Source organism: Thunnus maccoyii, chromosome 19 (assembly GCF_910596095.1).
Source record: "Thunnus maccoyii chromosome 19, fThuMac1.1, whole genome shotgun sequence".
Taxonomy (NCBI): domain Eukaryota; kingdom Metazoa; phylum Chordata; class Actinopteri; order Scombriformes; family Scombridae; genus Thunnus; species Thunnus maccoyii.
In genome coordinates, this window is record NC_056551.1 from 20,149,116 (window position 1) to 20,171,386 (window position 22,271).

Genomic DNA, 22,271 nt, shown 5'->3' on the forward strand with positions numbered 1-22,271 from the left:
GAAAAAAACAGCCGACAAAGCAGCGATTAAGCTCTGAGTGACAAGTTGAATGATTTGAAAAGGATATCTGTAGTGTAGCTTCTTAATGAGGTCCTCGGGGGTTATAAAAGTCCTATATGTAGTCAGAAAGGCTTCACAGTACAAAACAAGATCTGTCAAACAAAAAGAACAGAGAAAAAGCAGCATATTTCAGTTTGACATGCAGCCAAAGTTCCCAATTAACTCACCAAAGCTGAAAACACATCATCAAACGTGAAGCCAGAACGGCAGGCTTCATACCCAGACTGACACGTCGCAAAATAACCCAACCAAGAGAGAGAGAGAGACTGAGGCTATTTAAAAACTGATCTAATTGCTCATATGAGAGCAGATTAGAAAAGTCATAACATATCAGTCAAACGCTTTTTACGAATATAAATACATCTGTCTTTGAATATGAAATGATTGCAGGCCTGTCAAGCTAGCAAAACAAAGCCGTAGCAGTGACCCTGAAGCACAGTGAAAACATACTGCACTGTACATAACAGATGTGTCGGCTGAGTCTTCCTGTGTGCTGTACTGTACCTTTGCGGTCTGTTTCTGTAGCGTGGACTAACAGAATGTCTCCTGAACCAGCGCGAACGTCAGGGCCGTCGTCATTCTGGGAGGAAGAGAGAAAGAAGAGAGAGCGGATTAGAAACAACGAACGATAAACAGAAAGATAGAGGGAGGTGAATGAGACTGTAGGTGGGGGGGAGAGAGAGAGAGAGGAAAAGAGTGGTTAGAGTTGACGTGGAGTGATGCAGTCTAGCCCAAAATGTTGCGTGCACCTTTTTCCTCCTCCTGCCTGTTTACTGAGCAGCCCCCCCCCCCCCCCCCTCCCTCCCACCTCCACCCCCCTCGCCGCCTCTCCCTGTCCTGCACCAGTTCACTGATGTCAAAAGAAGAAAACTTGTGTGTGTGTGTGTGATGAAAGCAGCACCGGTGCACTGCAATATGTTTCCTGTAACAGCTCGAAATGTCATCACAAGCTATAAATCTCCCCTTCCCTCCCTAGTTTCTGATCTCTCTGTATCTCTTTTGTAAATCATCGCTGTCACATTGCACCCTAACCTTGCAGAGTGGCGAGCAGCGTTTTCACACATCTGTCTGTCAGACTGCACCACACAGGACAAAGGAGGAGGATGAGGAGGAGGAGGAGGAGGAGGAGGAGGAGGAGGCGTAGGAAGAGGGCGGTTTGTCATTATCGGCGCTGCAGTATCCGAGACTGGACTGCAGAGGGCAGCAGCGGCTGTCGGTGGTGCATCGGTGGATCTGATTTCACATCTGAGTGACTCAGTGACCTTTAGCCTGCACTGGACTAATAGAATAAAATGTGCTTTGTGTGCTGCTGCTGCTGCTGCTGCTGCTGCACTGTTCTTTAACAGGAGCTTTCTAAACACAGTACACAACATCAGCGGTTATCTTACCTCTTGTTTTAGTGTTATCCTGTTCATAATCTCCTTGTGGTCTATGAGGGAGAGCTCATCAACGTCTTCCTCATCACTACCGGCCGACTCGGTTGACTTCTGCCTCCTAAAAACAAAAGAGAAACAAGCATTACCATCACAGAAATACTAACAAATGACTATCACTGTGTCCCATATCCATACTACATACTAGAGCTGAAACAATTAGTCATTGATTAGATGATTGACAAAAGATGAATTGAAAACTATTGTGAGCATCAATTCATCCTTTCTGTCAATTTTCGAGCAAAAATGAAAAACATGGCAGTGCTCTGGGAGATAAATAGTTACCGCGTTTGCCTCATAACTGCAACGTGTCTGGTTCGATTCCAACCAGAGACCTTTGTTATATGTCAAAGCATCTCTCTCTCTCTCCCCCCTTGTTTCCTGTCTGACTCTTCACCGCCCACTATCCAATAATGTCAAAAAATAAATAAATAAAATAAAAACATTCGTTGATTTCAGCTTCTCTAATGTGAATTTGATGAATTAAATCTTTGTTTGTTTTTTTTTGCCATGTATGATAGTAAACTGAATATCTTTGGTGGAGCCGCAATTATTAGTAGATTAGATAGCATCGATAGCAAAATAATCAGCCACTATTTTGATAACTGATATATTGTTTTAGTCATATTTTATGAAGAAATGCCAAACATTTGCTGGTTTCAGCTTTTCAAATGTGAAGTTTTGCTGTTTTTTTCTGTTTAATGTATCTGTACACTGATTATCTTTGTGTTTTTGACTGTTGGGCAGACAAAAAAAAAAACATATGAAGATGTAACCTAGCCCTAATCTTTGGGTTTTGGACTGACAAAATAATTTGAATGTCATCTTGGCCTCTGGAAATTTATAAGGTGCATTTTTTTTTAATTTTATCTATTTTCCAACATACTGACAAAACAGACTGATCAAATAATCATTAATTACAGCCCTATTTGATACTAATTCTAATCACATTTCAAGTGTGTTCACACTTGAAAATAAAGTTCTCAAATCAGTCCCTATGCATAAGAAAAACTCTACACTATTCTCCCACAATGCAATGCAAAAAGGGAATAGAGGACCTGCTCACAGCTGAAAAAGAAAATTAAATGGCAGTATACAGTATACTACAAATATCAGTGTAGTACATGCTGTATATGGTTAGTATGTAAGCGGGACACATATAGAACCGCTGAGGTTTGAATGTAAACATCACAACCCGTACCTTTCCTTGTCCAGAGCCTCCTTGCTATTGGTGGATGGCATCTGAGGGGTGGGATCTTGAAGTACATCGTCGGCTGCGATCGTTTCCTAATCAATGGGTGGGAGAAGCAATAATCAACATGTGTAGGTTTCATGGAACATTATTGGTGAAGGGCTCCATGCAGTTACAAGAGGGTTTGCTATGGATGAGATCGTATGAACCACCAGGATCTCATGCAACATGTTTGGTGGTGAAGAGGATGGATGCTTTGTAAAAAAAAAAAAAAAAAAGTGTACATCTCTATGTTTACACAGGATCATTATTGCCATTAGTGTTGAGTCAGATTAGGTTCAAAAGGCTGATGAGTAAAATGCAGTTTTTCCTCAGTATGAACAAAGAAAAACCCAACAGATGAGACCCAAAAACACGACACCAAAGGGTAGAACTCACACACACCAAAACTGCCCCTATTCAACACCTCTTTTTCTTACAAATACATACACACATCACACACAAACATGCCTAAAATACACCCCAAATACACACACTGACTGACCCAAGGGAATGTAAACACAACCACACACGCGCTGCCTGTCACACATGCGCAGGTACATGTACATGTACATAAGCTGTTATGGGGGATTTGTTATTGGAAAATTGAAAACTGGTGAACCCCCCCCCCCGTTTAGAATCCCTTCTGGAGCGGCGACGTTGTCAGGTGTTAGATTGGAACAAGGTTAAACAAGGCTCGTTACAGTTGAGGCGCAGCCAGAGAGACAGCGGTCACCAGCCAGGCAGTCAGAACGACACACAGATGGACACCAACCACAGCACATGAGCCCTTTTTTTTTCCCGCAGACAAACCTGTGAACCTGAAGTCATGCTCAGTCAGGTTTGGCTACATTCACCTTCCATTTTCAACGCCATCAGTTCAAGACATGAATCAATAAGAGCTGCACGGAGTAAAAAAAAAAAAGAGAGAGCAAGTGGCTCGACTCGTATCTGCCAGTCAAATGGACCTCTTTGCTTCAAGTCCCTCGCCACATTTTTTTTTTTTTTTTTTGAATTGATTCATACCCTGAAGTGATGGGACGTGTAAATGGAGTTAACCTTTCACCCGTGGCGGTCAGCTACTTACTCTGAGGGAGAGAGGCAGCTCCCCATTGGCCTGGCTGGACGAGTACAAGTTGACGTACTCCCCCTCCCCGCCCTCGTCGTTCGCGCTCTCGCTCTACGGGAAAAGAGGAGGGACACAAACCGAGGCGTAAGGGAGCGGAGAGGGGCAAAGTGAGTGTTTTTTTGCTTAAGGGTTTGGGACAGACGTCAAGTGTGAAACTGTGGCTAAAGGAGAGATAGCGGGCTAGCCGAGGTCTGGTGGTTGGCACGGGTGAGCGGTGCGTTTTTCTCCCCCCCGGCTCAGTACCGTCGTGACCACCAGGTGGCAGTGGAGTGCATCACTTGTAAAAGGTAATAGTATTTACTGGCAAAAAGAACATGCAGTGCAACATGCCCTACTGGGATTTTTTTAAGCCTGATAATCAGACGGCAGACAGTTTGTGGGCAGTGATAATGACAACAAGATGCCATTAAGTGAATGAGTCACTATATTATCATCTGAGCAACACTACTGAACACCAAACTGTAATCTAACACCAATCTGCCAAGGAATGAGGGGTCCAGTATCACATCTTATTATCTAACTCTGGAGAGCTGTTATAATATATCCTCATTTGATAAAAGTATCCGTCTCGGTGCTTCCGACATCCATCCTTCTGTCTGTTTCGTGAGCTCACCGCTGAGGTGTGGAGAGAGTCAGTGAGAGAAGACTCAGAAGGAAGACAGACAGCCACAGAGCCCAGTGAGCCAGCCAGGGAACCGTTGGGCCCGCCCCCGCCGCCGCCATCCAGAATGGTGGCATTGGTCAAGGCAACCTGGTCCAAGCTCTGTGATAGGTGGAAAGAAGGAAAGCAGGGAAAGAAAAAAAAAAAACAAAATAAAAAATAAAAAAGAGAGGACTAAGAGATTAGAAAGGTGAAGACAGAGCAGGTTGGAAAAAGAAGCTGAACAATAAAGAAGCAGAGGAAGGGGAAAAAAAATAAAAGTGTTCACCTCATTCTCCAACACCTTCAATTAAGCCTGGACTATGGGAGTGATGTGCCTGAACATGAAATACACTGCACACACACATACACACACACAAAATGCAAAACTCCAACCAGAAATATCTCCAGTGAGAGAACATGGAGGATGACAGGAAATGTCGACCAAGGAAACACACAGATAAGCTTGCATCGACTCTGAGTGTGTATATGTGTTTAGACAACAGATGTCTTTACGGTGAGTGTGTCTGTGTGTTTGTGTGTGTGTGTGTGTGTGTGTGGCCAGCAGAGGAGATGCCTGTCTACAGGGAGGTTGCACTAACCTGTTTTAACACGTTGCACATACCAGCCCTGTTCCAGCATACCAGCATAAAGCGGTACATACACAGATACGCTGATAAACACACCGCACACACACACACACTCGCGCTGACACACACATGCACGCACATGTTCACGTAGGATCAGCTGGGAAATTAAGGCCACTTATTCTCCATTTTTCTATAGTGGCGGCCTTAAAAACGTTGGTGAAATTACTTTAGCGAACCTGTCTACACTAACAGCAGCGACACACACACACACACACACACACACAAGAGGAGAGACGTTTCCACATTAAAATGAACTACTGAATATTTCTTCTCTTTCCACTCAACATATGCAAAGCAGCTTTCCTGGCATGCCTTACCTCCCCCATGACATCCCCCAAAAACATCATGCCCCAAGGAGTTGAGGAATGCAAACATTCCACAGAAAACAGACAAATGGGAGGTGTGGAAGAGTGTGTGTGTGTATGTGTGTGTTTTTTTTGGGGGGGGGGTTGGAGGGGGGGGATTACAGCATGATGGGGAGGGGGAGACTAGACAGATAGGAGAAAGTAAGAGAGTGCGGACAGTCACTGACGCTGGAAGATGAAGGAGACGAAGAGGAGAGAAGAGAAGAAGGAATGTGTTTTCCATCAGGTCCATCTGGTGTTGCATTCCACCGGAGATACCCTGAGGGAGATCCACGCCGTGTTTTAGCGTGCCTCGCACACCACAGGGTCATCAGGGGTCAACTAAGTCCCCCCCACCCCACCCCACCCCACCCAAATAACCCAGGACTGAGCCACTTGTAACACATAGTCCACTATGAGGTCAGGGTCAGGCCCTAACTAACTGGAATATAACACAGATTAACTGCAAGCTAATTCATTAACAAGGATCTGCTGATGGTTGAAATGTTCCAGTTGGACCAACAAAGGATGATTTTGTTTATTTATAAAGCATCAACCAAAGGTCTGACAGTTGTGATATTTGGTTGAGCTGCTTTTAATCCGTTTGCTGCAAACACACAACTCACTGACTGTATCTCTGAGGTTGAAGTGAAACGAGGTAAAGGGTCAAAGTCATGCGGAGGACAGGGTTTAAAATCTAATTTAATGCTTTTTTAAGAAATTTTTTTTTATAATTTAATACCCTTTCCACAGCAAAACAAATGCACATTAGAGCTGAGATTCATGTGTGAAATCAATTTGACAATATTAGTAGAGATATTTTTCTGGATAATTTTGTATCTCCATATAACAATCATATCTAAAAATCACAAAGTAATCAAATCAAAGGCAAATGCAATGAACTGTGTCCCAGTTTACATTAGATAAAACGCTTTTAGTTGCAAAAAAATAATTCAAAATTTAAATTTTAATTACAATTTGCATGGAATTGTTAATCTTGACTACACTATGTAAAACAATAAGGCTGTTCTGGTGGTTCTCGCAGCCACAGAGTCAGCTGTAGTTAAGATACATGTTACAGTATATCCACCTTTCATCCACTTTAACAGTCCATTAAATCTGTAAACTCCAGCTAAGCGGTCACTAAAAGTCTGCTCCTCTCCTTCGTGACGCATACTGGCCATTGCGGCTCCGCACTATAAACATTATTATCCAGATTCTAGCAACTATCAGAAATAAGTGTCTCCTCTGAACCCTCCTGGCCGGCCGTCTTTAGCTCATCTGTATTGTTTTGTGTACTTCTTTATTCCAGGAGTGAGTCACAACCGAAGACTGAGCCATATTTAAATGAGTGCATCCTGTGGGGGGAGATACTTCTAATGCATCTAGGCATCACCTCAAAATTTAAGCCCTACCATAATTAAAAAATACGACTTTTTAAAGACATTTTATGACCTTAAATTCTGAAAATCTTATTAGAGACTCTTTAAGGACCCGTGGGAACCCCGGAGGAATGCTTCCATTCAACACACAAACACACATCCTGGCTTGCCGGAGGCTGATCAAAACCACAACAAGTGACTGCACACACATGACCGCAGAAAAGCACACATTAATCACACCATATGTAATGCCTCGGTTAAAAAAAAAAAAAACAACACAACAACAACATCACACTGTCAAAACAAAACGCACACATGGATGGGTTGATGAACAAAATTAAGGACCACACAGCAACCAAAACCACCGAGCCGTGAGGGATGGCCACATCAGGACCTTAAAAGGGGGGGGGGTAGATGAACAGACTGTTTCACATATGGAGCATACACAGGTCAAGACGCCCCTGGACCAGTCCAGGACCACACAGCACCCACGCCAGAGAGTGGAGGATGGGAGGGATGGGGTTAAGGTGGTGGGGTGGGGGAGACTCACCGTGGGTGTGGTCAAGGATGCTTGGCCAATCAGGTAGGAGTTAGAGACGGACATGCTGAGGCCCAGCCCAGAGCCCGCCTCCTCCATGGCCGCTACAGACGGCTGGAGGTGGCAGGAGAGAGAGGAGGAGGAGGAGGAAGAAGGGGAGGAAGAGTGGGAGGCCTGAGGAGGAAACAAAAAGAGAAAGAAAGGTAGAAAAGATAGAAAAGAAAAGGGTGATGGGGTTAAAGAAAGGCAAAGAGGGAAAACAGGGTGTTAAGGGGAGGAGGAAGAAAAGAAGAAAAAAAAGGGGGGACAGTTGATTACTCTAGTAAGCAAGACTGAATTAGAGCAGATTTAATCAAAGTTTAGCAGCAGAGTAGTGAAGTCAAAAGTGGTGAAAGCTGAGGAGGATTCTGGTGGTTGAGCTGAGGGGCATCAGCTCACTGGCTGCAGATATAAATACCAGAGAGAGAGAGAGAGAGGACTGACTGATCAGACTACTGCTGTTCAAGTGTTACTGAATAATCTACTGTTATTATGATGTTATAGTCAGGACTTCTTCCTAGAAATCCCTAATTACTAGAGGGTCATGTGATCTGCGCAGGTCACACACACATATATTCATGTCTACTGTGACAGTCCAATAAACCTTCTTTTAATGTCCTGAGCTTTAGGGGCTTTAGGGGAAACCAGGCCAACTAGCACACGTTCCAAACAGGGCCAATATGACCTGCCCTGTTTTTTTTTTCCTTTTTCACCCGTTTCCTTATCCACGCTGCAGCTGAAATGACTTTTTTTTTTTTTTTTTTTTTTGCAAAGCCGTGTAAAGTCGCCAAAGCGTGTAAGCCTGGAACATGGGTTTATGGAGGAGGCAAACAGGCTTATTCCACTGGGCCACGAGCTCATCAAGTCCAAAACATGAGGCCAGATTAGGGCCTTTGCAGCAGGAGCAGAGATGAGTGCAGTTTGACTGTACGCTCAGACAAAAGAATGATAAAAATAACAGCTTCGAATAAACAGTTGTGCTAGCAGAAAGAGGACAATGGACAAAGAGAAAGAAGAAAGACTCTCTCCGAGGTGGCCTGGGTAGACTGCCACTCAGACACAAAGTCTATTTTCTTTCCTGGGCTCTGATACATCTAGCTATACCCCGGAGGAGAGAGTGTCATCTGTTTACTGTCTGCAAATGTACTGTCTTCAATATTGCTACAAAGCTTTAAGCCGACCACAGATCAATTTGTCACTTCCGAGTATGTATGGCAGGCATAAGTAAAGGGAAAATTTGTTTTTTTACTGACAATCTGGCAAAACATGAACTGTCTACTGATTTTTTTTTTGGATTTGATCATCAAAGGTTTCATTTTAAACTCTCCTGATCTGTGGGCGTCTGGCCCAGATGAATAGGTTCATCCTGTACTATGACCAATCCTATCACTTCTCTTCCTCTCTGTCCCCATTGACTCTGTCAGACAGTTGTCTCAATTAACCCAGACGCCGACCCAGATTAAGATAAGGGGACTGAATCTGATGCGGGACTGATAAAGGCTAGTCTTATCTCCCGCTAACAACCAAACACCTCCATGTGCGCGCAGACGTCTGCTTTGCTCGGAGAAACGATGAGGAAGAGAGATAGATAGAGTGAGTAAGGAGGAGGGGCCGAGTAGGTGAGAGAGATAACAAGATGATAGGAGGCTAGAGAGATGAGGATTACCGCTGGAATGTACTTTAACCCCAGAATGCGTTCTGCATTTTTCACAGTCTTTGCTTCCCAGCCTGCATAACAGTATGAAGACACTGGGAACCGGCACCGAGCTCCGCCGCAGAGGGATGTTTATATTGTTCATGTGTGAAACAGCTGTGGCCGGTAACCTTGTCCTCACAGCACTCTTTGTCACATGATCTGATAATAAATGGTGTAATCAATGAAGACTCGACAGCCTCAAACATTCTATCCGAATTTAAGGGAGATGAACTGAACAATTTCAGAAATTCAAATTACAGCTTTGTCCACACAGTCGAAATTACTCAAAAATGTGTTTTTCCTTCTTGTTCCTTCAGTCGGATGTTTGAGCTTCACTGTGCAGGATGATGTATGTGCAGAGTTTGACACTAGAAAGATGTTTTCACATTAATCTGCTGAGGAGGGGAAAAGTTTCTCTGTTCTCACTGAAAATTTTGAGTTTAGGGTGTGTACCTACAAGCATGATTTGTGACATCATAACATTTGTGGACCCAGCGTCCAACAGTGAAGTAGGAGGCATCTTGTGTCCAGCAGTTCGACTTTTGAAATGAACAATATTTGCATATATTCTGGAATTTTTAATGAGGGAGAAGGTGAAGATGTAATTTTTTTTTGTGGAAAAACTATATTAGACACAAATCATTACTCTTAAACATGTCTGGAGGGGATCTTTAACAAAGCTAAACACAGAAAACAACACTTATATACTTTACTTCTCATCGATACCAGCCCCAGTTAGAGAGCATCATGGTAAGTGGTTTTTTGGTCCTTCATGGAGGGTTTCTTACCAGTTGCCTTTGTTTCGGGGGCAATGCTGGGGGCAGCAGCGGCTCGTGGACTGAGTCGGTGCTGCTAAAGGAGTCGTTGAAGCCGTAGACCTCCTGGAAGCGCTTGTTGCGCTGCTCGTAGATGCTTTCGCTCTGTGGCATCTGGTAGAAGACGGAGGGCTGCGGCTCGGAGTAGTCCTCCACAAACTGCATGTACTGGAGGACTGGAGGAGGGGAGGGGGAATGGATTAGCTTACATAACATTTATTGTTCGTCTTGCTTAAGAGTTATGACTTTGAACTCAGCTAGCTAAGCCGAGAATGGTCTGGACATTTTTCAAAAGCGAGTTTTGTCCTCTAAATTAAATTATTCCTCACTTTTCGTTTAACTGACTTCAAGACTGCTGTCTACATGCATGTGGTTATACACCAAGAAAAGTTGTTTCAACAAGCAGGAAGGGCTGACTGTATGGAATGACATAATACAGTAGCTTGAAAGGAAGTGATGTAGCAGGCGTGTCAGGAAATGACCAAATGTTGCCCTTCGTGCCCTTGGAGTCGGACGCATTGTAGCACATCCTGGTATTCACTTCCTGCCTCTATTCACAGTGGAATATTTCCTTGACATAAGCTATGCTTATGATGACAAAGTGCAGCCAATGTCCCTCTGTCCATTCCTAAATCAACTGCATCCCTTCCTTTATTCCTCCCTTCATTAGTGTCTTTGTCCCTTCCTTTGCTTCCCTGCCCTCTATACAGTCATCTCATTTAAAGGTCTTCCTTCTTCCTAGCCTTCATCGCTTCCCTCATTACATCCCCCGGCCCCACCTTTCCCCTCACTTACTGTGTCTGCTTTTCTTTTCTGGCAGCGGCGGTGGGCTGGCGGGAACATCTGCATTCTCGCTAGCGATGTACTGGGCGACGAAAACGCCCCCGTTTGTCTGAGGCATGGGTGAGATGGGTGTGAAAAGGGGGAATGGCGGCGTAGGGTGCAGCTCCTCTTCTGACAGGTTGTCATACTGGGAGGGGTAGCGCTCGTACAGCACCCTTGACCCGTCGGGGAAGGATGCTGTCTGGGTGTTGCGTCGCTTCTTCTGGGGCAGGGCGGGTGGTGCGCTGATGCGGGAGGGCTGTAAGGGATTAGTTTGATTGGGCTGCGGGCTCCAGTACTCTGGCGGTTGCTGGGGTGGAGGAGCACTGAAGCGGGGATGTGAGGGATGCTGTCCGGGGACCGGGGAAGAGGACTCGCTGTGAGACTCAGGCAGGGGACTCAGGCACCCTCCCACCGGTATTGGGGGTAGGTTTTCCCCGGCTGACAAGTCCTGGTGGAGGAAGTCATAATCGGGGTCGTAGTTCTCTGTGTTGTCTGGAAAGATGAAGAGAAGGTACAAATTACATTTATATCATCAAACCTTCACATTTCACCCTCAACCGGGGTGCAGCTCATTACTAGCACCTTTACAGTAGAGAAAATGAACAAATTAAGGTTCGTCTTCGTATTCTTACCGAGCGTCTCGCAGCTGGTGTTACGAGAACACTGACCACTGTCCTGCTCCATGGAGGAAAGCTGTTCGTCAGACTTGCTCAGCTTCCCCATGCTGCTGCAAGGAGACAGGCGTGGAGAGTCGCCTCCATACGACTGGCTTCCCCCGGAGAAACGCCTCTGAAGGAACTCTTGCTCATAGTCCTGCTGCTGCACAAAGAAAGATATTTTTCCTAGTTTATTTCATGTACATTGTGTTGATATAATCTTAAATCAAAAACTGAAGGTATCCAGCAATGGACCATAAAGAGATGAGATGGGGTTAAACTCACCTGTCTGTGGACGCTACAAGGCAGGCTGGAGCCTCGGCTCATAGGGGCAACCACCGCCACCCGTGTAGGCGAAGGGGCTGATTGGCGCTTCTTAGGGGGAAGGGCTGGCGGAGGACTATTGACGAGAGAATAAAACAACAGGCATGTTGGATGTTTTTGTCCATGGGGCAAAGTCAATACGGACAATCAGGCAAGACACACTTTCTCAAACACGTATGCACACACCGATCCACGTAGGAATACATGAACACCCGCATTATCATCCCTCCTAGAGAACGGTGAGATGAAAATGAGGGTGTTTCATGTTAGCTTCTCTCAGCTATGACATGAAGCTGTCCTGCTTGTCAAACCTTAATTCTCTTAGTGAGTTAATACCAAGTCAAAATGGGGACGAAAAAAGCGGCACAAAAAGGACCATGACATGGAGGCCAGCGAAAAAGACACTGCAATAGGTCAGTCACACACTCTCATGCACTGGACGGTCTTCTGATTGGATGAGTAATTCTTCAGGGAATGCCCAGGACGAAAACAAACGTTTTGGGATAAATGCAACCATGCAACTCAAAAAAACACTTTCATCCAATCCAGAAGCTTCATGGGAAAGGCTAGGGTGGGATGTTATAATGGAGACAGATGATCCTGTGAGCTGACATACTTCTCCTTCTGAGAGGGTCTCCTTTGGCCGGCGTCAGCACTCAGCTGTGCTCTGAGCCCAGAATCCAAAGGGAAACCAAGGATGAAACAAATTGAGAGAGACAGCAGAAAGAGTAAGAAAGGAAAAGACAGACCAACAAACAAACCAAAGTCTGCCATACATCTAAAGTGTGAGTGTAGTGAAAGATTTTAAGGAGTCTGGAATTTTTTTTTTGGATTGATGAGGCTGCAGCTGGATCTCATGAGGAAGGACTATCAAACTACATCAGACAATACACTATACAACAAAATGTTTCAGAATCAGATTTCCATAAAAAGGTCAGTGAATCAGTGAAAACGAAAGAAATATACTGAAGTTCCCCTAACGTACTCATATCCTAAAAGCCTTCTTTATTTCCTCATTACATATGTGTGAAACATTTTCAGAGTTAATGTTTAAAAATAAGTTGAACTAAAAGTGAAAAAGCTGTGTTGAATAAATGCAGAACGGACACTTCTGCTTTCTATAGTGCAAAAGGTCACGAAAGAGCGTTTTCAAACCTGCTTTGTTTATTCCAGTTGAATCACACTTGTTCGTTTTCCTCCTCGGTGTGATTTATTTGGGCAGATCTGAACACAGTAATCGTACTTGGAAGCAAACCAAAACGTTAAAGACCGAGACCCTTTGAGGAAGTGTCAACGGGTCTCGGTCCCGAATGAATTCTGGAGTGCTTCGTGTTGCGATGGGGTCGTGATCCGACCTCGATCCGACCCAATTACTTGGCGTTCTCTGCAAGTTTGAGCTAAATGGCTCCCGTAACCAGGCGTGCTTTGCATACTGGGAGGCAGATGGGTGAAATCAACAGCTAGCAGCGAGCCGCAGAGTGAATCGAGGTCCTGGACTTTGTAAAGAAGCCCAACAAAGTACATTGCGTTTGGCCAGAGGACCTTCTTTAGGACCTCCTGTGTTTATGTTCTTGCTCCGGCCTCGGACACAACTAACCACTGAGTGGAGCGAATTTTCTCATGTGGCTTTTAGTGATACATTTTGCTTTGCTTGTATTTTACTGTCTGAAAAGAAACTAAACCAGCGGGAAAAAGCGCCAAGTTTACCAACTCATCCACTGATTCAGACCAGAGCAAATGAACTATAGGTTTGAAAACACCCTGAGAGAGAAATATTTTAAAATCAACAAATGATGCTAGAAGAATGAGGCCACAGCACTGTCAGAGGAAGTTGTAAGCCTCAGCGAGGACTGAGAAATTGTAGAATTGTATTGTCTTGTAGAATTAATATTTCAGTCCATAATCCATAATCCAGCAACTGTCAGAAAGCAACTCTATATAGAGAGAATGCAGAATCTTCCCCCTGCGGTTGCAGTGTGTGCATTCTCACCTGAGCTCTGCCATCTTGGCTTCAGGAAGGGGGGGTTTTGGTGGGGCTACATCCTCATCTGGTATGTCAGAGGCGGCCTCTGCAGGAATAGCTGCCGGAGCTGTTTTATTTGAGACCTCCGGCTCCCGCTCTATCAAGGGCATCTCCGATGGCACGCTGCTACACACATAGAAGCTGTGTGAGTGAAAAGAACTACTCCGATTGTGTGAATGGGTATGTTTGTATTCCGCTGAGCACACTTCATACTCACCTCTCTGCCGTGGTAGCAGGTGGTGCTGGTTTGTTAGGGGTGGTAGGTGACGGCTGCTCCTGTTTCTCGATAGTCAGCTTCACCAGTTCCTGTTCACACAAAACGCACACAGGCAGCTTGAGTGCCTCCTTCAATAGCAACACCGCAGGAGGACGGGTGATACTATCCACAACAGTTTCTCTTACCTTTACTCCATCCAGCACTGCTTTGATGACACTCGTGACGGACGCCACGTTTTCCTTGTCCTCCAAGTCGATGCCATCCAGCATCACCTGGTCTGCCCAACGGATAAGGTTGGCCAGACTCTGGTACACACGGTTATGGCAGGAGGACAGCGCAGAACTGTTGAAAGGGTGTGAGAACAGGGTCGGAGGGTAAGAGTAGAAGAAAAAAAGGATTGGCGGGGGGTTGGGGGGGGGGGGAGCAAGAGAATATGGAGCAGACAGAAAGGACATGATGTACAAGAGGTGAGAGAAGGTGTGGAGACCAGAGGTGCAGAAAGGAGAGTGATTTAAGACGACACAACAGAAGGGGCGTGAAAAAAAAGCGATGGGACAAGCACATGTTAGACTGGAGGTGTGAGAAAAAAAAAATCACATAAAAACAAGAACACATGAGACATTTCCATCTATCTACCATCTAATAAAGTACATATTCAGAGGGGTATTTGTTGGGGAACTGCAGGTATGCCTGACTAGAGGCTTGGGGGTTGGGATAAGCCTGCCTGCGGTAGTGCTGACAGGGGAATGTACTGTATAACCACACAGGGAAGAGGGGTGTTGTTTCTGCCTGTAGTGAATGATGCATTCAGGCCCAACACTAAGGTGTGGCAAAGGCCTGTAGCGACATGCTGCAGTTGATTCACAGTGCTGGAATATCCATCCAGTGTCTGTACACAGCTTAGCCCTACGGTGAGAGGGAGATGAGTCTAGCTATGGGGGTTAGAGGAGGAGATTTGAGGGATAGCGGACAGTTGGAAGGTTACACTGGAGCTAAGTAGTGACCAGTCAGTATCACTAGATATTGTGAATAAAAGATTGATATTCTAACCTTTTGGCAAATAAGCTCTTTTATCAATGTAACTGCCTAGACAGCAGGTAGGAGTTACACCCACTGTTGACCTAGTTTTCTGACCAATATTGATTTAAATCACTGCAGACAATCTAACACTATAGAACACTGTGCATGTTTAGCAGATGGGGGAAAAAAAGCTCACTTCACTTAAAAAGAATTGTAGCGTTATTAACACAATAGTAACAATGTAAAGTAGCTTATTTGCCAAAAACATCTGGTCTGCCCTTCAGGAGAAGCTGTGAAATTAGTGGCGGTGATGTTCAACTTGCTGCATGGAGTCTCAGGCTAAAGCTAAATAGCAAACTGTGATCTATCAGGGGGGGGGGTTTGACTACACGGGGTCAAATCTCCAGAGATGGCTGGCTTCTCGATGTTGCAGCAACAATCCATCAATCGCTTCTAAACACAGGAGCTGTGAGATACAAAATCTGTCACCTCTGACCTCCATACCTTCATCTGTACTGACGGATTGGGGAAAGGCACAAAGACAAAGAAAGAGAAGTTCCAACATGTCTTGACAGTCCAAACAAAACTAGCAGCTAAGGTTTCTTTCACAGAGAGGGTTTACTTTAAACGAGGAGGAAGTGAAAACAAAGTCATATTTATCAGTTTAATATATCTGAAAGGTAAAAATCCATGCCTCTTCCTTGAAGGTAACATTCCTCATAATGCGTCACGCTGACGGTGATTAACATATGAATGGCATTTTAAAAGGCTTCAGGCAACAAATCCACACACTTCCAGGAAGGCTTGAGGTGAGGGATGTCATCTGTTGCAACATATTATCAATCCTCACAAGCTGTCTACATCATACTAGTGCTAACACGTCCGGCATGCATACCAGCTATGTTAGATATTACGTTAAGAGGCAAGAATGAAAAGAATGAATCAACAGATGGTTGTGAATTATTACATCTATAGGGAGAAAAGGATTATTTTCAAATCATTTCTATTCCACCACATTTCCCCAAAAAACTGAAGGATTCTGGATATTTTTTTATGCACTAACCTATCAAATATTGACCTAAAAATTTCACATCTATTGTTTTATAAAACATAAGACTCACCTGTGCTGTATCCGGGCCTCTACCTGAACCAGAGGCAGGATGGCCTCCAGCACTTTGCTGGCCGAGCCTGGAAGCATCTCAAGCACTTTCTTCTCCACGACCATTTTGTCCACGATTGTCTTGAAGTAGCGCAGGGCACTGACCACCTCCTTCTCATGCTCCTCCAGCCGACTAACCTTCTACAAAAAAAAAAAAAGCAATAACACAGTACGGTGCATTAGAATTGTGCTACAAAACTACTAATGATGATGATTAAATCCTAACAAGCTCTTTGACACCAGTTAAGTAATTTATCATTAAACAATCTATTTTGTATCCTTCACAAAAGTTTGGGCTCTCCACTTTGGTTCTATTAGTCCCATGATCTGCTCGCAGTCAGCCCGCAGTTCAAAGCACCGTCTATCATGGGATGCAGCTTGGAGCCATCTTGGTACTACAGCAACGGCCTCTTTCAGCTTCTCTAGTCTTTCACAGCAGGGCTGCTGGGGAATATACTCATTACACCAAAAGCCTTAAGAGGGAGTGGAGGAGTTCATTCAGGAAACAGCCCAGTTCCATTCATGTCTTTATAGTTTCAGACACCTGCTGTAGTACAGCCAGCCGCCACAGCGACTGGGGAAGCTGTGGGAACCAGCAGGGAAACTCTTGCACACACACGCAGACACAATGGAATATGGGAGCAACAAAACGTTTGACAGGAAAACAATCGACTCACAAATAGGCAAACAAACACACAGAATAGGTGGGAAAGAGATGTATTTCCCACAATACACACATACATTTATTTGGCTGCACACACACACACACACATACCTTGTTAGCAGGTTTCTCAGTACTCTTGGCTGCTGGCTCGGGCTGCAGTTGCTTGCCCTTCTTGGATGGAGTCCTCTTGATCTTGGGGGAATGGAACTTGTCCATCAGTTTCATGGTGAAAGAGGACAGATGGGACCGTTGCGAGTCTATGGATAGAGAGAGGGGAGACAGAAAAATAGTGGTCAGTCAAGGAGGAGCCATTCTCAGGGGAGGGGAGCGGGGTAAGAAATGAAATAATAACAGATGGCGAGAGCACAAAATGTTACTCGTCTGAAACTATGCAGGAAGTGAGTGAAAAAGCCAGCAAAACACCAGAACAAGACTCATATTTTTAAAGAATGGAGACCACCAGAGATTTTATTATTATTATTAAGTATTTGTTAGATCCACATTTCATTTACTTTTTTTTTTTAGCTCCCGATAATAAATTTACTGGACAGGCGCAGTCAAAGAGCCTCTTTCAGCAGCGCATTATGTGCACAGATGTGTGCCCTCACATGTGCGAGAGAGATGAGGACAGAGCAGAGGAGTGTGATTATAATAAAATACTCTAGTTAGTGCTGAGATGAAAATTGCTTTATGGGACATAATTGAGAGAAGCTTCATAATAGAGTAATTCAGCAGAATTTCTGTTGAGAGTGCCGATAGCATCTGAGGAGAGAAGACCTCCACTCCCGGAAGAATTGACTGTTCACTCCCTGCTTCCCTTCACCTCTCCTGCTCCCTTCCTCTCTATCTCCTCTCACCAAACTGAAACAGGAGATAAATACTAATAACAGCAGTGGAAGCCTGAGCAGGAAGCATGGGTTGTTGTTGTTTTTTTTTTTTTTTTATCAGCAGCAAAATTACACCTCTATCTGCTGTAATCTCCCCCTCAGCTCGATGACAGCGGGATCTGGCATTCCACGGCCATCAGCGTAAAAACACTGAATGCTGAATAGCAATCAACAGCAGGAAAAACACCACCAGCTAGACTTCCAGCCGGGCAGCGCTTTCATCTGCACCATCGATCCACATGCCTCGCGCATATCCACCCTACTGTTCTCTCTCTCCAGCCCTAATCCTCATCATCCCTTACACCCGAGCGAAAAAGCCAAAGTTCGCTGAGGCAGCCAAGGACGACTGTGTGTCTCATTAAAAACGTTGACGACGAGAACGCTTCCAGTTTCCTCTCCATACTAATGTATGTGATGAGGCATGCGTGACCTCTCGGGATCTTGTTTTACACTGGAATTTTTAAGAAAAAAAAAAAAAAATCTCAATGGTGTGCAAAAATAAATGAATATATCAGCATTATTCAATTACTCACGGCACATAGCTGATTCAATAAACTACTGGACATGTATCTCATGACTATTGTGTCACCTTTAATTTGCGTTTGACCTAGTTCCTAACATCCAACATCACTTAACAGGCAAAATTATTTTCCTACATGAGTACATCAGCTCGTGAAAAATACTAACTAATTTTATGAGACATGTGCAAGACAGATATAGAATATTTGTAAATTTCATTAGTATCGCAGTTATGTCACTACAGACGAAAAACCACAGTGTGACAGATATGGCAGCGTTTTGACGAGGTGTTAAAAATTGTTTGTGTGATAAAACATCAGCTAGTCAGGTGGGCAGGACTGAGGAGGAGGAGAGGAAGACAAACAGTTCATCAGTCATAACAGTGTCTAGACCACAGATAAGATGCACGTAGGGAGGTGTGACGTCACCCGTTGGTTTATTTTGGAGAGAGGTTTGAAGCCTGAGTCGCTGCTTATGCCGTCTTTTCAATTTGGAGCGAAGACCTTCCAAATAAAGAGTGCCGGGTGTTGCCTTTCACACTCTGGAAACAGGCCCCAGTATCTCAGACTGAAGCTTACTGGGAACACCAAGTGGTGTACACTTGAGCTAAAATTAGCTTCTTTAGCTAAATTAGCTACCATTAAATTTACCACAAAATAGTCTGACTCAGTATGAGCCCTGGAGCTGGGGAGAGCAGCAGGCGAGCGGACTGTCAATCATAGCTGTCAATCAACTCCCACATGTCTTCAAATATTATGAACGGAGCAATAACTTCCAAAATGACCACCAGCACAGTTATTAGAGGGGCTACATTTAGCGATTGAGACTATGTTGACTTAGCATTTCTAGAAAGAAGTTTATGCTTTCAAACATTGGAGTCAACTGGAGCCAGGGATCTTTTGGAGCCAGCATCCAGCTGCCGTCAGTGGCATTGGCTTCAGCCTCAAGCCGTGGTAGTTGCTGCTCTGACTAGACACAATGAAGGCCCCGCAGAAGGGCAACAACCTGCTCATCTCAACAGCTGTCTGGATCAATAATCTGTAGGTTAGCCACAGGGGATACTGCGCTGCTTCAGTGCACCTAAATACAGAATGAATAACAGCGAGGGCTGACATTGTGTGAGGATTTTTCGTAGCCTGAGGCTACACATACCTGTGTTAGCCAGTTTTGCCGCTAGGCAGGATGCTAACCTGGCATGGTTCCACTTTACAGCAATGTGTAGAGCGAACCATATGCTTTTGATTGCACAGCAGCCTACATAAGATTTTAGTCGCAGATAATGTTTGTTTGATTCTGTTTGACCCTGCTGCCTCATTATTACTGGCATATGTACAGGGACTGTGGTTAACATCACAGTATGCTGGATCCTCTCGCTTATTCACAGCTTCAACGGGCCCAGAAGGACTATGTGCGAGTTTACAGCTGCATCCCAGCCCGGAGTTGAGAAGCAGTGACATCAGCACAATGACTCACTGCCGTGATCGATACAGCTGGCCCTCAGACATCATTGCAGCCCCCGTGGCTCAGCTGTTTATCATGCACACGGGTGCTGGTTCCCTGTCTCCTCTGCTCCCTACTCAGTTCTCTACCGCCTCCCTCTTTCTGTTCTGAAAACAGAAAGCTCTCTCCCCCCCCACCTCCTTTTCCTCTTGAGTTCACTGGAAGTCTGGCTCAGCAGGGAAATGACATCACCAACAGAAAGAAATGAACGGAGTGAAAGAGAGTAAGTCAGCGGGGGGAAAGAGAGAGAGAGAGACAGAGAGAGAGAGAGAATACAGTGAAGTGCTCTGTTATAGTCATGCAGGCCTCTCTCTCTCCACCCTCTGCTCCTCCACCAGAGACGGGCCCAGCCGTCCCTCCTGCTCTCCACAACTGCCTGCCTTCCTGCCACTGTCCCGAGTTATGAGCCGGTGATGTCATCGGTTGTAATGTCTCTCACATTGAATCTGACTAGTCATGGACTGCGTGAAAGAGTCAAGAAACCACATAGTGAAAACATTTTTCAGGATTTTTTTTTTTTTTTTTTTTTACAGCTATCCAGGCCTCAACGCTCTAATACATCTGCAACACATTTTCATATGCGATCTTAAATTTTTTTTTTTGGTATTTTTTACTGCCTTTTAGAGATGCAGTGAACAGAGAAAGGTTGGAAATAAACACCTCATTCCAAGGAAGGAACAATTCATTCGTAACACTTTTTCCTTGTTGATTCTTGCTAGTTGTAACTCCTGAATTGACTCCCTACTCCTTTAAAAAATAAAGTTAAATACAGCAGATGCATCAGCCTGACAAACAGTCGAGTGTGGTTACTTCTTCTGCACTTTTCCCATGACAACTGAACACAAGTCCCCTGATCTTCACTATGTTAGAGTCAGAGTACAGCGTGATGGGTTTACAGTTCTGTAATTACAGTCCCTGTGAAAGCCCTGATAATAAAGTATTATATGATAAACTGTTCATGTTTGTTATTTTTTCTAATTTGGTATTTGTAGCAAAAGTATCAATTATATGGCATGGTTTGTTGATGTTGTTGTGAAGGACATGCGGAAAAGAAAACAAAAATCAGAGGAATGCGAAAATCTGTTAAGAATAAATAGGGAAGAATTTCGCAAGTAAACACTTTTGGAGGCATTTAAATTGCTTAAACACTTTGCCGCTCTGAAAAAGCCTTGGGGGCTTTTAAAAACAAACACTCTAGTTTGAACAAAGCCTGGGAGAGTTCTCGCACAACTCTGTAGTATAGCAGAGTCCCCAGGAGCCTTACAGTCGCTGGATTGTCTTGAAGCTTTATTACACAATAAGCAAATACAAACACACACACACACACACACACACACACACACTTCCAGCTCAAACACGCAGTTGAGGCAAGTGTGTGCAATACATCCTAAATGGAAGTACATGTTTCTCATTTGTCAAGTTAACTGTGTAGTAACAGACCTCCGATTTAATTCTGTTGCAAATACTTTAAACATATACCAGCCATCCAGGTTCATCTATTATCCTCCCTGGAAATCTGACCAGTTCGGGATTTCCCCCAAACCAGAGCAAAGCCACAACAGCGCAGGTACAATCCCTCCAGGCTATCGTAGTTCTAAATCTGTATGTTTAACATTTCTACAAAAAAAAGTCCCAACTCATTTTACTTTCTAAACATGAACAGGGATTTTTTCTGCTTTCACAAAAATGTTTAACGTGCCTTTTCATCCCTGAAGGTCTTTGAAAAACTGCTTTCTAATAAACTACATTTTTATTAGTGTAACGGTGTGTTTTTCCTTTACACTGGAAAGGCTTTATGAGCACAGGAATGTTGATTTCTCTGTTAATATAAATCGTGTCAAAATTGCTTATAATCTGTTATATATATATATGTTTTCTGGGGGTGGGTGTGGGTGGAGGGGGTGCGTGGGCTTTCCAACTGCAAATGTTGCAGTTATGTGGCGTTCGTCTTAACCAGTAGGATACCAGAGCATCCTGAAATTGCTCATTTATGCAGCAACTGGTTGGTTCTACTTTTTTTAGGATTTGGGGTTTGCTTAAATGATTTCAGGATATACTGAAACAACAAAATAAAAAATACATAAAGACAGATAAAAATTCCGGATAAAGGTTTAACAGTAAAGCACTTCTGTAGGAAATCCCAGGATCCCAGTTGCTGGTAGTGATCCTGACAACACCACTGATGACTGGTGACATATGAGCATGATCTGACTGAAGAACTGACAGGTGGACAGATTGATCTGGTTCTTGTTGAGTACAGGTGTGATCTATACAGGACAGCTGGTTGCCCCCCCCCTCAATCCTTAGAATAGGAGGAAAACAGAGTGGCGGGATACACAGGAGGCTGTGCTTAAGGTTACACTCACAGCTGTCACCTCCTGCTGAACTCCCTCAGAAAGGGCTGCTCAATGAAAGTGTATTGAGTGCAAGCCATGCGTATATGGACTTGTTGAGCCTGCAAAAAAAAAAAAAAAAAAACTGCAGCAAGGGTCACAAAGGTGGGTGCCAGCTGTTGAGGAG

The 22,271-nt window shown here is 44.3% G+C and overlaps 1 protein-coding gene across 1 annotated transcript in view; it reads right to left on the minus strand.

Annotated features, from left to right (window-relative positions):
* rapgef1b (Rap guanine nucleotide exchange factor (GEF) 1b) overlaps window positions 1-22,271 on the minus strand; it is a 48,119-nt gene that overhangs the window by 5,633 nt on the left and 20,215 nt on the right. The window contains exons 2-17 of the mRNA XM_042394539.1: window positions 16,957-17,102; window positions 16,144-16,322; window positions 14,188-14,344; window positions 14,003-14,091; window positions 13,753-13,911; window positions 11,724-11,838; window positions 11,415-11,601; window positions 10,753-11,274; window positions 9,931-10,133; window positions 7,420-7,581; window positions 4,467-4,616; window positions 3,812-3,904; window positions 2,695-2,780; window positions 1,449-1,554; window positions 565-640; window positions 64-152 (exon numbers count right to left, since the gene is read on the minus strand). Of these exons, the coding sequence (XP_042250473.1) occupies window positions 64-152; window positions 565-640; window positions 1,449-1,554; window positions 2,695-2,780; window positions 3,812-3,904; window positions 4,467-4,616; window positions 7,420-7,581; window positions 9,931-10,133; window positions 10,753-11,274; window positions 11,415-11,601; window positions 11,724-11,838; window positions 13,753-13,911; window positions 14,003-14,091; window positions 14,188-14,344; window positions 16,144-16,322; window positions 16,957-17,102 (2,519 nt within the window). The remainder of the gene's footprint in view (window positions 1-63; window positions 153-564; window positions 641-1,448; window positions 1,555-2,694; window positions 2,781-3,811; window positions 3,905-4,466; window positions 4,617-7,419; window positions 7,582-9,930; window positions 10,134-10,752; window positions 11,275-11,414; window positions 11,602-11,723; window positions 11,839-13,752; window positions 13,912-14,002; window positions 14,092-14,187; window positions 14,345-16,143; window positions 16,323-16,956; window positions 17,103-22,271) is intronic.